At 43.9% G+C, this 16469-nt stretch overlaps 1 protein-coding gene across 6 annotated transcripts in view; it reads left to right on the top strand.

Annotated features, from left to right (window-relative positions):
• The window catches only part of bsnb (bassoon (presynaptic cytomatrix protein) b), a 56308-nt gene that overhangs the window by 6189 nt on the left and 33650 nt on the right, over positions 1–16469 (top strand). For 5 of the 6 annotated variants that reach the window (XM_061832619.1, XM_061832620.1, XM_061832624.1 and 2 more), the window contains exons 2-3: positions 416–800; positions 12687–13454. In XM_061832619.1, coding sequence (XP_061688603.1) covers positions 416–800; positions 12687–13454 — 1153 coding nt within the window. Of the gene's footprint in view, positions 1–415; positions 801–12686; positions 13455–15551; positions 15640–16469 lie in introns of those variants that run through there. The other variant, XM_061832623.1, reaches the window with a different exon arrangement.

The raw sequence follows: 16469 nt of genomic DNA on the forward strand, positions 1-16469 counted from the left end.
CAAAAAAAAAAGAACGAGAAGTTTTCATTTGTGATGTGAAGTGTCTAAACTTGCAAGGGATAATTTCTCTCTGCGCATTTATTACCGCGTCTCATCAAATTTAAGGGATTGCGCCGCAATTTATTGTTGGTTACCTCCTTCTCACTAATTACTGTCAAATTAAGTGGTGTCATTGTCAAAAACAAGTGCTCAATAAATCCCGCTTGTCACGCCTCAGATTGTGTGCTGTGCATTTCAAAAATGAAATAGTAGTGCAGAAACTCGTAAATACAATAGCAAAGTGTTCTTGCCACCAATCAATCTCATCTGAAATGGTTGCTATGACAATGATTGACAGTGATTTTTAAGTCCAGTTCAGGGTGTGTACCCCGCTTCTTCTTTTTCTGAAATTCCACTTTGATCTGCTCTCTTTCAGGCCACCTACATCAGACCAGGGACCGAAAGCGGGCATCCACAGCAGTCACGGCACAGGAGACAGGCTGGCTTCCCACGAGACCCCGCAATCCGCCCCGTCCTACGGGGAGCACGGCCACGTGTCCAGGAAGAACCTGCACGTGGACGTGGGTAGCGGCCGGACCGGGAGGTCCCCTTCGGTTTCTCCCGATCGAGGGAGCGTCCCTACCTCTCCTTATTCTGTGCCTCAAATAGCGCCCATGCCCAGCAGCAAGCTGTGCCCCGTCTGTAAAACGGCTGACCTGACTGGCACCGGCGATGACAGGCCGAGCTTCAACACCTGCACGCTGTGCCGCTCTATGGTGTGCAACCAGTGTGGCTTCAACCCCAACCCTCACCTCACTGAGGTAACTTTTTTTTTTTCATTTCTATGTATTTTTCATTTTTTTTTTTTTTTTTTTTTTTTAAACAATACACTCGGCTTGTGAAATACATTGTCAGCACAGCGCATTTAGGTTAAAAATAGCTGAGACAGAGGGATAGCTCCTTGCCAAAATAGATTTTGGGAAAACATATCATCCTAAAAAAAAAAACATCATGACAGGCTGAGTTATAATATCGGGAGGAAGAGCTAGAGCAATGGATAAATTATACAAATATAAACCTGAAATATAGCAGGACCTTGAAGCAACAACTGTCCGATAGCAGAGGATTACTGTACCTGTACTCCGTGGTGATGATTTACAAGTGCTAATTGCTCTCGAGGTTTGGCTCATTGTTTTCAGACAGAGCATCCTGGGATTTACATATTAAAATAATCCTTGCCCTTAGTATATTGATGATTTCCACACATAAATTTAGTGACGGGCGGCACGGTGGCTCAGCTGGAAAGTGTTGGCCTCACAGTTCTGAGGTCCCGGGTTCAATCCCGGACCCGCCTGTGTGGAGTTTGCATGTTCTCCCCATTGCCTGTGTGGGTTTTCTCCGGGCACTCCGGTTTCCTGCCACATCCCAAAAACATGCTACAGTAATTAGACACCCTAAATTGCCCCCAGGTGTGATTGTTTGTCTCCATGTGCCCTGTGATTGGCTAGCAACCAGTTAAGGGTGTACCTGCCTGTTGACAGCTAGGATAGGCTCCAGCGCTTCCCGAGACCCTTGTGAGGATAAGCGGTTAAGAAAATGGATGGATGAATAGATTGCTCTTGAAGACTTATTGCTCCCTATTGAAAGGGAATGAGAGGAGCTGCTCTGATTGGCAGCGAATGAAGTTGGTTGTCGACGACCACAACGGCGCAGACGGCCCTTTTTTAAATACGCTGGCTTACATGCGTCTGCGAAATGATGACAGCTGGGATAGGCTTCAGCGCTCCTCGTGATCCTTGTGAGGATAAGCGGCTAAGAAATTGGATGGATGGATGGATGGAATTTTAGTGACTTTTAAAGCAAACTTGCAGAATTCTTGTAAAAACAAAATGGTGCCTCAATTCTGGGAAACAAGGCACATATTTTGTGGATTTCCACTGTAAACATACTACCTCGAGAACAAATTACACTTGTTAGCTTAGAATCATTTTGTTGAAATAATCAAATGAAAGCATGCTGTGTTTTATCTGCTTTTTTCTGTTTGTGCTGTTTAACCCCCGGTGTTTCATACATAGGTTACTGTATATAGCCTGCTGTAAATGAGTCACCTTATGCACTGTAAGCGCAATTTCCGATGCGTCACACAACGGTTGACGCAGACATCCTTTAATTTTTCAACATATCGGGCCGTTTCCCTCTCAGCTGTGTCACAACCCGACATTTAAAGCGTTTCAAACAAGACAGCTGGTACCGTGCATGTGAAAAACGACGAGCAATTCAGTTGCTTTATATTGACAAAAATATTTGCACATAGGACCATTCCACGTAAATGAGTGTAACTTTAGGAACATTTCCATCCGTCCATTTTATTTTGCTGCTTATCCTCACGAGGGTCGCGGGGAGTGCTGGAGCCTATCCCAGCTGTCAACGGGCAGGAGGCGGCGTACACCCTGAATTGGTTGGCAGCCAATTGCAGGGCACATGGAGACAAACAGCCGCACTCACAATGACACCTTGGGGCAATTTAGACTGTCCAATTAATGTTTTTAGGATCACGTTGGGTCAGGTGGTAAAGCGTTGGCCTCACAGTTCTGAGGTCCCAGGTTCAATCCCAGACCCGCCTGTGTGGAGTTTGCATGTTCTCCCCGGGCCTCTGTGGGTTTCCTCCGGGCACTCTGATTTCCTCCCACATTCCAAAAACAACAGCAACATTAATTGGATAGGCTCCAGCACTCCCCGCGACCCTCGTGAGGATAAGCGGTGAAGAAAACGGATGGATGTTTCTGGGATGTGGGAGGAAACCGGAGTGCCCGGAGAGAACCAACGCAGGCACGGGGAGAACATGCAAAGTCCACACAGGCGGGACTGTGATCGAACCCGGGTCCTTAGAACTGTGAGGCAACGCTTTACCAGCTGATCCACCGTGCTGGCCATTTCCCATTTGAATCTTGTAATTTTCTGAGAAAGATGAAGAAACATAAAAATGAGTTAAAATTGATTTGAACATGGGCTATAGCCTGATCCTTGATTGATTTTGTATAGTGTACATATTGATTAAACGATAACGAGAAGCGTGGCTGTCTTCATTTTTAAAGCTTGATTGGGCACATTTTTTTTTTTTTAGTCACCCATAAATTCATACAGTATATCTCAGTTCTTAGTTTGTCTTTGTGTAAAAATAGTGTAATGGTTATAACACTCTGAAAAGCTAACACTATCCTTCTTGAGCGGCATCCAAATGATGCCTTGAGCTTTGACCAAATAAAAGCTTTTTTTTTTTTTTTTTTTTTTTTTTTAAATATAGCCCCACTGAGCAGCTCCCCGGTAACTCCCCATCATTGAGATACGTCTTAAGAGTCATTTCTGTCAACAGGTAGAGGAAGAAAGACGATTGTCTTCATCCGAAAATAAATCACTTGGCCAATTTGAATTAGGCTACGCTTCACTGTGACTCTGAGTCGAGTTTGGCTGTGTCATCTGTCTCAAAGTTTCACATCATCGCCAGTGATTCATGCTGAAAATTGCGGCCGAGATGCGTTGTCGCTTAAGCTGACCTGAAGCCTCCTTGAACAGCTGCAAGTTGAATAAATACTCGGAGCAAGGTGTGAAAGGTCGAAACTGTCGTTGCACAGTATGCCATTGTTTTGCGTAATTGGTGAGTGGGGCAGCTTTGCATAAATGTGAGGACATATTTCTCCGTCAGAGTGGGGTTGTCTGTTTTGATTTGATCCGTGTGCATTTTGTACAATATCCTGTACACATTTGTATATGCAGTGATACTCGTTTGCAAAGTGACTTAGTTTATTTTATTTTTTTACCTGTAGAATGTAAATGAGATCATCCGCTGCAAAACACACTTATTGATAAGGCAGTGACGTTAGCAAAACTGCTTATATAGAATATCCATCTATTTCCTTAGCCGCTTATCCTCACAAGGGTCGCGGGGAGTGCTGGAGCTTATCCCAGCTGGACAGGAGGCGGGGGACACCCTGAACTGGTTTCCTAGCCAATCGCAGGGCACATGGAGACAAACCATTCACAATCACACCTAGGGGCAATTTAAACTGTCCTATTAATGTTGCATGTTTTTGTGGTGTGGGAGGAAACCGGAGTACCCGGAGAAAACCCACACAGGCACGGGGAGATCATGCTAACCACATAGGCAAGGATTGGGATTGTCTGTTTTAAGCACAAGCTCATGTTGCAAACGACTCATTTCAGCACTTACTAGCTATAACGAGCTCATCAGATGTTAACTGATCTGAACCATCAACGCTGTCATAAAAAGAACCAAATCCCTACTCACTCGTACCTCAACCGAATATTTACCCAGTTTGAAACCGACTGCGGTACGCAAGGTCTGAAGCTGTCATGTTCGCTCACGCACGGATTCTGCAGATGAAAATGTCTTAAGCCTCGGTAGAGGTTGGTTGCGCTTTGTGCGCTCTTGTTGTAGGGGTTGGCGCCGCGCAGCAGTTGGACAGAAATGCGTGGAGCGACAGTAAAGAATAGCTCGTGGCAGGCAGAGGAGGAGAACGTGGCAGCATAGAGGACTGCGGAGGTGGAAGTTATGGCTCAGCCTTGGTGAGCTTGTCAGATGCTGAGAGAGCAACACGGCGCCTCTAGAGATCTAAAGATCGACCACCCCAACCTACTTAGAATGGATTTGACTCTTGGCTCACAACAACGCATCGTAGCCGCTTTATCATTTGTCGGCGAAATTGATTACGGCCACGTCCTCGCTGATCCGTGCTGACGAAGAAAATACTTTGAAAGATGCCGTCAGTTACGTGCGTTTGAGAGTTGAACCCAGTGAGTCCTCCTGAAATAGCCATCCATTCTTATTCTGTAACTCTGGTCCTCCTTGGGGTCACAGGTGAGCTGGAGCCTCCCCCGGCTGACTTTGAGCAAGGGCTGGGGCGATCAATCATTGGGAAGATTTGGACAAATAATCCCACTTGCATGTAAAAATGCGATCAACATTTGGGAAGAAAATTTACAATTTGTCATGAGGAAGAATGGACCACGGCCTAGAGGGGCGTGGCCTGGCCACCGCTTTGGGCAGTCTCATCTCGGACACCTGTCAACGGTCACGGCTGTTTCGCATGAGGCACTGTGATTAGACAAAGTATTTAAGTTGGAGTTTTGTCACTGGCATTTGCCAGTTCGTTGCCTTGAGTTAGTGAGTTGCGTTCACTGCCAGCGGGAATGTCCACCACCGCTAGAAAGTGTAGTGCAAGCTATCCTTGTCTTGGAGTCCTGCATTTGGGTCTAGCCCCGCATCGTTGGTTCTTGACACAACTATTCCATTCCACTTAGGGGAACAGGTAAACACCGGACTGTCACTAGAAGGGATAATACCAAATGTTGCTTAAAATTTGCCTTTGATGAAGGTTTTCCGACGTTAATAATGTTCACCGTGGAACCGATTATTTCTACTTTGGATTATTTCCTCTGGAAAATTGCTCGGAATGAAAACCAATCGGAGGACGATCAACATCTCGGAACATTTTGTGCCAGAAGTTTTCTCAGCGGTTTTTCTCTCATTTACAAATTCTTAACATGGTTTAGATTTGAGAGATGCGTGTACTCAATTTGTACTGAAGAGGACTTCCCTTCAATTTACTGAAAGATTGCACTCCTGATTTCAGCGCTGGCAACCGAGGGACATTCCGTATTTGGGTGTTCTAGTCCCAGCGGCTTTTTCCATTTCATGATAAATAAAACTAAAGAAGACTTTCGTTCATATTCACACACATGCAGCTATGAAAAATAGCATTCAGGATAGAAGGGAGTTGGTCATTATTTTTGACAGGAATCATACCTATAATGTATAGCTGAGGTTAAAGGACACGGGGAATAACACAATCGAAACCCAAAGCTCAAAGCGATAAAGTAGCGCAGAAGATCCCCAATGACACTCCCCCCAGCCCCCCCACTATAATACTGGGGAACATGTGGTTTATAATTGGTCCACTTTCTAATAATAGCACCCACCTTACAATGGTGGCTTGTTCCTGATTTGCCACAGTGGGAAGAAATGGGGTGAACCACGCAGGAGAAGTTATCGGGTGGCAAAAGGTGACGGATTAAAAAAGAAATGCGTCTTGCGTTTGAAAATATAAATGAGTCTTCCTGCCAGCCAAGCAGTTTCACATTGGCTCGGCTCTTTCATCTCATAGCTGAATATTTATGCAACACAATAGTTGACGAAAGCCCTTGAAAACCAAACTCTGCAGAGTTTGACGTTATATTCTATGAGGGGCTTTTTTTTTTTTTTTTTTTTTTTTTTTTTAGAAGCTTGCATACTTTCTGTGAAATGGATTTAAACTTTGAACAAGTTACGCAGTCATGACTGTGCCTGTTTGAAGGTTTTCTTGGAACGTCCCCTTTTTGTAGTCTTTCTCTTACCCAACAATCCCACGAGCTGTGGAACAGTTTTAACAAATGCTCGCACACAAAAAGACTGCAGAAAAAACTCTGTGCTTCATCATCATTATTCTCCTGTATGAATAAAATAAATCAAGTAGGTGGCCACATAGTTGAGTGACAACACGTACTCAGATCAGCGGCATTCAGTTTTATACAAAGTACAATAATATGTAAGCAGTAATATGAAGTTTTTACATCTAATATGTTGTTTAACTTTAAACTGAAAGATAATTAGAAGTTTCATGTATTTATCCAAAAAGTTCATTTTTTTTTAAAGCTCTCCATTGTCCTTTCGTGGCAAGTGAGGGGGAAAAAAAGAAAGTTCAGTGAGGATCGTTATTATTTATGACCATCTGTCTGTTATCTATCGCTACGTGGTAAATGTCAACGTTAAGCACATTCGCCTCTGTCAAGTTGCAGCTTTAAGTGGACAAACAGTGTGAAGTGGGTCAAGAATCCATCTAAGATTCCACAGTCTGGATTTTGCATATACAGAACTGAAATGTGCTGGGAAGAAAAGTGCCAGAAACTGAAATCTGGGACGCTGGTTTAATTATGATCCTCTAACTATATTTTTGGCTGTTTAGACTTCCGTAGAGTGACTTTCTAACATGGACCTGTTATGAAAGTTTCAATTTCATTAAAAAAAAACACCTTAATTTCGTTTTACAAGCGTCCAGAAAAGGCCCCTGTCACAACTATTTCTGTTTGACCCAGTTTTGAAAAATGTCTGCAACTCAGCAATGCATGGACAATTTTAATTCATATTTCATTCGTTTATCGAGACACCTTTGAGTCAATATACTGCGACATCCCAAATAGCAGAAAAAGTTAGTTTGGTAAAATACAGGACCTTTCAAGTTACTTCATGCTACAAAGTAGTCGGACTGGCCTTTCCAACAAAAACACTTCAATGTTTTTAATCAGTTTTTCCTGGTTTTTAATCGGTGCAACCCCCCCCCCGCCCAAATTTCACATACAGGCATTTTTATATATATATATATATATATATTTTTTTACATTGACCTAGCTTCTCTTAAAATTAGACAGTGCAACATTAATGGTAGCTGATTTATTTTCATTCTCATAGAATTTGGTTTTGCATAATATATTATATGCATTGATACCTAAAATCAGATTTCTATTCTGGGCATCCAAGAATACCTGGCACCAAGCCTATGTGCAGGTTCTCCTTGAGTATACCAATCTTGAAAATACCACGCAGGTTTGTTGAAACTAGAAATGTACCTAAACTTCTGCTGCGATGATGAGGAGGAAGAAGTCAAAGCAAATTATGTGTACCGTCGTGCTAAATTGAGCCAAGTGGAATTAAGTAAACAGACCAATTTTTTTCCACTTCAGAAATATAGAACAAAATTAACATTGTCATGCTGTTAATGCTATATCTAATTACCGTAATTTCCGGCCTATAAGCCGCGACTTTTTTCACACACTTTCAACCCTGCGGTTTATGTGGCGATGCGGCTAATTTGTGCATTTTTTTTCTAACGGCTGCAAGGGGCCACACAAGCGGAAAAGGTAAGAGTGGAAGTGACTTTTACCGGTCTGGCCCTGTTAGCGGTGCGCTAGCATTTTACTGCCGTGTCTTAGTGACTTTTACCAGTATGTTTTTTTTTTTTTTTTTTTTTTTTTCTCAGCCGGCCCTGTTAACACGGCGGCACTAGCGTTAGAGCACATGACGCTAGCGTTAGCACTAGTGTTAGAGTTAGCATTAGCGCACACATTAAACTGTCTGTGTACCGTCTTTTTCTAAATATCTCATGTTTCAATGTGGGCACTTGCGGCTTTTACACGGCTGCGGCCTATGTGTGTACCAAATGGTATTTCCTTTACAAATGTACTCAGTGAGGCTTATAACCAGTTGCGCTCTGTAGGCCGGGAATTACGGTAATGCTTGCTATTAAACAGTATGCTCAGTAAAATGCCCCCCCCCGTGTCCCTTCAATAACCCAACTTAGTTCAGTCATTTCTTCCCGACGCATATAACCACCGCAGCCATTTTCACACATAAATCAAGACTGTTGAGTTAAGCGGCAAAGTAGAGATTAACACAGACAGGGAGTGAAGAAGCATCCGGAGGAATTTCAATGTGTTTTGGCCCAATTTGAGGGGAGACTAACGGGCTGTTAAATCACAAGCATCTTGACTGCATTGGGATCTCGAAGCTAACGGCCTTATCGCTTTACCTTTTTAAGCTTCATTCTTTTTTTTTTTTTTTTTTAAAATCTGTCTAGCTCCAGCGGCACGGTGGTGCACCTGGAAAGCGTTGGCCTCACAGTTCTGAGGACCCAGGTTCAATCTTAGCCCTCCCTGTGTGGAGTTTGAATGTTCTCTCCATGCCTGTGTGGGTTTTCTCCGGCCACTCTGGTCTGATTGGACACTTTAAATTACTACTAGGTGCGATTGTGAGTACGACTGTTTCTCTGTGCCCGGTGATTGGCTGGCAACCAGTTCAGGAAGTATCCTGCCCGTTGACGGCTGGGATAGGCTCCAGCACTCGCCGCGACCCTTGTGAGGATAAGTGGAATGAAGAAAATGGATGGATGAATGTTGCATGGTTCAATGTACTGGAAATGTTGATTTTTGGAACATCCCCTATAGTGACCATATTGGCTCCAAACCAACTCACGACCTTTGACCACTGTTATATTTTAAATTCTAATACTGGACCAAAAATTGAAACCATGTTGAACAGCAGTTTTTGAAAATTAACACGTGCCCCCTCTGCACCACTCCAGGAAACATTTGTAGCATTTTCTTTTTAATTTGCTAAGCTTCATTTTTAAGGGAAAATTGTATTTTTTTTTTTAGTTTCTATAGTGAGAGGAGGCAGCGATAAGCAAAAAGACAGAAAATGCCCCCCCCCCAAAAAAAAATACAGGATAAATATTAATAGGATTTACGTCCAGTAGAGATACCAGAGCTATTCATGATCCACAGTAACTCATTTTATTTTTCCAGACCCACAAGGTCAATCTTTTTCAGGATCAGCACCAGATTGTGTTCCTACCCTTGTAGACTCTTCCTGCACATGCCTGATTTTAGCAATTCAGATTTATATTCAATGACAAAAATGTTTTCAGATCTTTCGAGAAATACTGGAAAAAACACCAAGTAATTTTTTTTAAACTTGATTGATTACTTCTCAGGATGCTGAATGAGAGCAATCAAAATATTGATGAAGAAAGATAGACAGGCGGAACGGTGGATCAGCTGGTAAAGCATTGGCCTCACAGTTCTGAGGACCGGGTTCAATCCCGGCATAGCCTGTGTGGAGTTTGCATGTTCTCCCGTGCCTGCGTGGGTTTCCTCTGGACACACCGGTTTCCTCCCACATTTGAAAAGAAAACATGCAACATTGATTGGACACTCTAAATTGCCCCTAGGTGTGATCGTGAGTGCGGCTGTTTGTCTCTAAGTGCCCCGCGATTGGCTGGCGACCAGTTCAACGTGTACTGCCCGTCGACAGCTGAGATAGGCTCCAGCACTCCCCGCGACCCTCGTGAGGATAGGCGGTAAAGAAAATGGATGAATGCATAGAAAGATAGACAGTCGTAAAAGAGACGAGCAGGAGGACAGAGAGCCCGTTGTGTGCGCAGCGTGCTTGTTTTTCTTCTGATCGAGATCCGATTTCATAAAGATCCACATGATTGCCTCATAACAATGGCGACGTAGAGAGAAATGAAATGAAGAGATGGAAGTGATAAATAGTTGCTTCATGTCTTTGCGTCGCCATTGTTAGTCTTTCCATCCCCCCCCACTCATCTCAACATATTATAATATTATATAATATTGCAATTTGGAAAGGAAAAATAGAGACAATGGCAGAGACAGAGGCTTTTCCATTTTTGAATCTCTGATTAGATGATGTGCTGTTGCTCCACATTCTGTCCACTTTACGTCTTCGACTTTTCCATTTCTCCGTTAACTGGCAGAAGCATGACCTCATCTCTTTGTATTTCGAACTGGCAGGAGACCAGAGAGGCGGACGCGCTGCGGAGCGTGTGACTTACTCTGTCGACGCTGACCTACTCAATGACTGAGTGGGAACGAGTGTAACGTGCCATTCTTCATTTGCATTCAAGATGCGACGCTCGTATCATATTCCTTCATTGTCTAAGAGGCGCTGCTGTCTTCACCTGCCTGTTTTAGCCCCGATTCCTCCTTTCATTTGACTTCATTCCATTAGCCTTACTCAGTGTTAGCTTAAGTGATTAACGCATCTGACACGGCGCCACTCCCAAGTGTGCCAAATGTAATTTTAGTTGATTCGGAGTTTCTAGGAGTAGGCAGGAGGGATCGCGTTTCATGAGGATTACGGAAGCATGCTGGATTGAGACTCGGTCCCACCGTTTTTACGATACATTTCTTCTGGTGTCATACTCGGAAAGCAGTTGTTTGTACATGAATCGCCAACAGAAATCCAAACGACTGAATGTTTCTGAACACTGGGAAACGGCAGCAGTGACTTGTTGAATAAATGACTAAAACTAGACAGACACACAGTCAAATGGGTAAAATGTAACAGTTATATAATAATGTTCCCAGTTAAATGATATTGGCAGAATTTGAATGTCTTGCATTAAAAGCTCTTCTGCCATATAAAACACTTTAGAGAATCAGAATCAGCCACTGGCAAGCAGCCTAGAGATGCTTCTGCTTGCCATCACATCAGGAACTATGAGTCCATAGCTCTAAAACCAGCCCACCCGCTTCCTGAATTCAAGGGTTAAAGTTCAGGCAAGAGGCCTCCACATTTGCATATTTAAGGGCATGTTTTCTCGTGTTTTTTGAGGAAAATGAAGGCAAAGACTTTTACTGCGTTTCAGTCCTTCGACTCAACTTTTCACGGAAAACATTTATGATGCAGTCACCTTGCACAGTCAGAATGGCGGCACAGTGGTGCAGCAGGAAAGTGTTGCCCTCACAGTTCTGAGGACCCGGGTTCCACTCCAATTTCCCAAATCATGCAACATTAATTGGACACTCTAAAATTGCCCCTAGGTGTAATTGTGAGTGCGGCTGTTTGTCTTGATGTGCCCTGTGATTGGCTGGCAACCAGTTCAGGGTGTACCCTGCCTCTTCTCCGTTGACAGCTGGACAGGCTCCAGCACTGCCGTGACCCTCGTGTCATGGTCCTGCCGGTCCCAGCCCTGCCGCCTCATCAGGGTTAATTGACCCCAGTGTGTGTATATATATATATATATATAATATATATATATATATATATATTATATATATATATATATATATATAATATATAGGACCCAGTGGACGGTCTGGCTCTGCCAGATTGTTGCCATCCATGCTTCGTTCCTGCACTTCCTCGTTCCTGACCCTGAACCCCTTGTGCACCGACCTCCGCCTGTCCTCCGACCAACCCCGTAAGCTTGACGCTCTTGATACTGCTGCTCGCTCTGACTGACTCTCCGGCTTACGACCTTGGAACGAATAAAGATCTTCCTTTTAACTGTCTACCGAGTCGTACATTTGGGTCCGCCCTAGCGTTCTGGTTATGACACCCCGCGAGGATAAGCGGGAAAGAAAATGGATGAATGGATAGAATGAAAACCACAAGACATGTTACATGTCGATTCAACAGTCTAGGTGCGTCGGGGTCCATGTTGAACACCTTCCAGAGTTCGCAAATTTGGTGCCTCATCTGATAGACGTCCGACATGCACTGACCATAAATTCAAGGCAGCGACCAAAGTGTGGCAGCTGTCAAATCACCGGGACGCCAATTATGACTTGGCCATGTGCCACCAGGCAGAGGCGGGCCCGTTACTGACGCAAACCTTATTATGCGTGCTCCATGCAACCCAGCAAAAACCCAAAAGTTTCCGCAGGAAAGATGTAAAGGAAATGACCGTAGCAGAGGAACAGAAGAACAAAATGGGTGGGAGGATTTTAATGAGCAATTCAACACAAAAGTCGGCCGAAATGTTGAAAGCGGCGCGAAGAGATGAGATATAGAAAAGGCACAAGGAAAATGAGAAAACCTGGAGCTGCCGTGGTCCTATTAAGACAGCCCACAAATCATTTTTGCCCGTCAAATGTATATCTTGCGTTTGTTTCTGACTAAATGCTGTTTGACAATAAATTTCTTCCCCTAGGCAAAGGGGGTAGGTTCAATCCTTTCTCAGTTAGGTACATTATTAAATTTTGTGCTTTTCTGTACAAAATGTTCCCGATTCAGAGTAGGCTGGAGCCTGTTCATACCTCCTGTAATATTCTGCCCGTGTTTATTTCAGGTGCAGGAGTGGCTATGCCTGAATTGTCAGATGCAGAGAGCGTTGGGCATGGATATGACCACACCGCGTTCCAAGAGTCAACAACAGATAAGCTCTCCTTCCCATGTTGCCAAACCTGACGCTTCTTCCCAGCCTACCCCTCAGACACAGACAGCGCCTCAGACTCGGCCAGGGCCGGCGCATCCGGCTTTGGGCCCTTCCAAACAGGCTGGTCCAGCTGGCCCAGGTCAGCAACCGACAAAGTTGCCTCCGGGGGCGGTGCCGCTCCCTGGCATGGCCAAAGCCCCGTCCCAGCCCGATTTGTCCCGAAACTCCCCCGCCCACCAACCTCACCACCCCCGGCAGGACCAGACGCGCAGCGCAGGCAGCTCTCCTTCACGGCAGCCCCCACCTCCAGAGCAGACTTTTGGGAAATTATTTGGCTTCGGTGCCTCTCTCCTTAACCAAGCCAGTACACTTATATCCGAGACCACTCAGCCCCAACAAGCACCCCCAAAACAGGCCCCAAAACCAGTTGGACCTCACGGTCCAGGACCCGGGGCACCTAAACACTCAGGACCTCCATCTTCACAACAAGGGTCTAGGGCGCCGCCTCAGCAGCAACCTGCTCCTGCAATTTCCCCTAAACCCAAAGCTTGTTGTCCTCTTTGCAAGACGGTCCTCAACATCGGCAACGCAACCGAGCAACCCAATTATAACACCTGTACCCAGTGCCAGTCCAAAGTGTGCAACATGTGCGGATTCAACCCAACTCCACACCTAGTCGAGGTAAGATCCGAATACTGTATGTGTTTCCAGCAACATACTGGAGGCTGTTGATTTTTTTTTTTTTTTTTTTTTTTTTTTTTTTTTGTGTCTCTTCCATTCCGTGATCTATTGACAAGCTTCTGTGAGAGATGCTGGCTCGTATTATTGCCCAGAGGGTCGTGTAGTTATGAATTTGTGGCTGTCTTTTGTCATTGAGAAAATGTCACAATTCCTGTGTGGATGATAAAGTGTTTGGCTTCGGGCGCTGTAAAATGCCATCAATCGCTTCTTTTCACCTTCCTGTGCTTCGATTGCTTTCATGCTCCATCACGGGGTCTTTTGTGCAATTTTGCCAAGTCACGTTTGAGGTTGTTACACACATTATCGGTCTGAATATGCAGGAGCCTGATGAGGATGGACGTAATGTCTCATTTATTACATGCATATCCAATAATTGATCGGGTATGTCCCAATGACCCCAATGATCTGTCTGTCTGTATGTCTGTCTGGCTAGCTATCTACCTTATCTCGTAAACAATTATCCGTCTGAATATACAGGAACCTGATAATTCAATTACATGCATATCCAATAATTGAACAGGTACTGTATGTGCCAAAGACCCCAATTATCTATCTATCTATCTATCTATCTATCTATCTATCTATCTATCTATCTATCTCGTAACCCATTATCGGTCTGAATAGACAGGAACCTGATCAGGATGGACGTAATGTATCATTTATTATATGCATATACAATAATTAATTGTGTATGTGCCAATGATCTATCTATCTATCTGCGACGTACAGTGACTGGCAGAACAATTTGAAGGAACACAATCTCTACTTGTTTCCCGGTCTTTTTGTAGTATTTCTCCTCAGGTCGGTTGGTAACATTCGAGATGTGCAAAAACTTCCATGGCTGGTCTTGAACAAGTCAAATTATGTAAATGAAATCCAACTGAATGACTGAAATAATCACAGGCAATCTGCAAGGCATTTTTTTTTTTTTTTTTTTTCTTTTCATGAGCACAACTCTTCTTTCTTGGTGTCTGCTCGTCACAAACACTAGTACAAGTATGTGCCATTCACGGATTGCTATGGAAACAGCGATTTTTTTTTTTTTTTTTTTTTTTTTTTTTTTTTTTTTTTTAGACTTTTCCAGATGTCCCTTTTTAAGCTTCACTGCTTACGGAGCTAACAATCCACCCAACTTTTAGATGACTTTTTACTCTATTACGTGGGTTGTTTTTCAGCTCCACTAGCCACATCCCAAATCTCATTCCAGAAAAAGGTGCATTATTTTACAGAGCTGTGAACACTTTTCATGTTTGTTCCAAGCAAACTGGCAGGTAGGACATTGTGTGAATGAGATGATGCGTGGAATTTCACAGCAGATTTGACACAGTCCTCATCCTCTTGCAATTTCTGCAAACTTTTCTTTTTGTGTCTCAGCCTCAACCCCCCCCCCATTTTTCCAAGCATTCAAAACGTCCATCCATTTTCTTAGCCGCTTATCCTCATGAGGGTCGAGGGAGCGCTGGAACTTATCCCAGATGTCAACAGAGAGGCGGAGTACACCCTGAACTGGTCGCCAGTGAATCGCAGGGCACAGAGACAAACAATCGCACTCACAATCACACCTTGGGGCAATTTAGTGTTCAATTAATGTTGTATGTTTTTGGGATGTGGGAGGAAACCGGAGTACCTGGAGAAAACCCCACGCAGGCACGGGGAGAGCATGTAAACTCCATACAGGGAAGGCCGGGATTTGAACCCCGGTCCTCAGAACTATGAGGTCAACGCTTTCTAGCTGTGCCGCCACACTGTAAACAATAAATAGTAATAGTTATGGCTCACTTATGAGGCCAACATAAAGTAATGACATACTTCTTGAAGTGCTGATTATAATGAATTTTAACATTGAATTTCCCCTTTAGGAATCATAAATTGTACAATAAATTTAAAAACATTAAAAAAGAGTCACAGTAATGCAGATTTTTCTGCAGTACAAATTAATACAGATATACAAAGTAGTTCCTTCATGAGTGAAAACGTATAATTTATCCTCAAATGTATCTGTCACACCCCCCCCCACCCTATCTGATCTATAACGAGACAATGAGTGCCAGCATCTGTGTGAAAACGAGCGGAGGAGGAGAGCGACGGAGGTGACACACGAGAGAGGGGAGCGATAATGTCTGCACGGATCCCAACTTGGTCGCGTTGCAAGATTTTCCTCATCAATTAGAGCTCAAAGTCACGTGCGGCTCACGTACAGTATGAGACGTCCTTGCGCCGGGAGTCTCTCCTCCTCCATTACGCCTCTCGAAGAGATTAAGAGCAACCTTGTCTCGGTTTTCTTTTTCCTCGAGTTCACGGTGCACTCCACGCGTCTTCATCACTCGCAGGAAGCGAGGGGAGCGGATGCAGAAAACTGGACGCCAGACTTTGGCCAGCTGCTCAATGTAAATGTACGTAGAAAAATGTGTTGACCTGGCCCTTTCGCTATACGGTGCCATTATTTGTCCACGTTTGTGCGCTTAAAACATCATTAGTTGAAAAACGTGGAATTTGTCACAAAGCTGTAGGAAATGTGTAGAGAAACATAACTCCTCAATTATTCATTGAGGGAGAACATTATAAATAGTTCATGCAGTGAGAGAGCTGTGTTTGATTTCTCGTGCCGCATAAGGTCAATGTTTTCGTGCACGTGCATTAGAAGAGAATTGAATTCCTACAGCTTCCTCTTCTGGTTTGTATAAAGTACAGAATTAAAGAAATTAAGTTGCATACCGGCACACCCTCGACCTTAATGAGAATAAGCGGTATTGAACTTCGATGGATGAATGGACAAAATTTGCCTTTTTAGCATGTCAAAAGACTTTTCTTGCCCACTCAATTTAGATTGATGTTATGGTTTTAGCATTATCAACAAATATGGATGTGATGTTCACCTTTTGGTCTTTCCTCGTTGGTGGCCTTTTAAGTCCAGTCCACTGCCGAGCGCTCTTACAATTTCATTCTTTATATATT

Source organism: Syngnathoides biaculeatus, chromosome 10 (assembly GCF_019802595.1).
Source record: "Syngnathoides biaculeatus isolate LvHL_M chromosome 10, ASM1980259v1, whole genome shotgun sequence".
Taxonomy (NCBI): domain Eukaryota; kingdom Metazoa; phylum Chordata; class Actinopteri; order Syngnathiformes; family Syngnathidae; genus Syngnathoides; species Syngnathoides biaculeatus.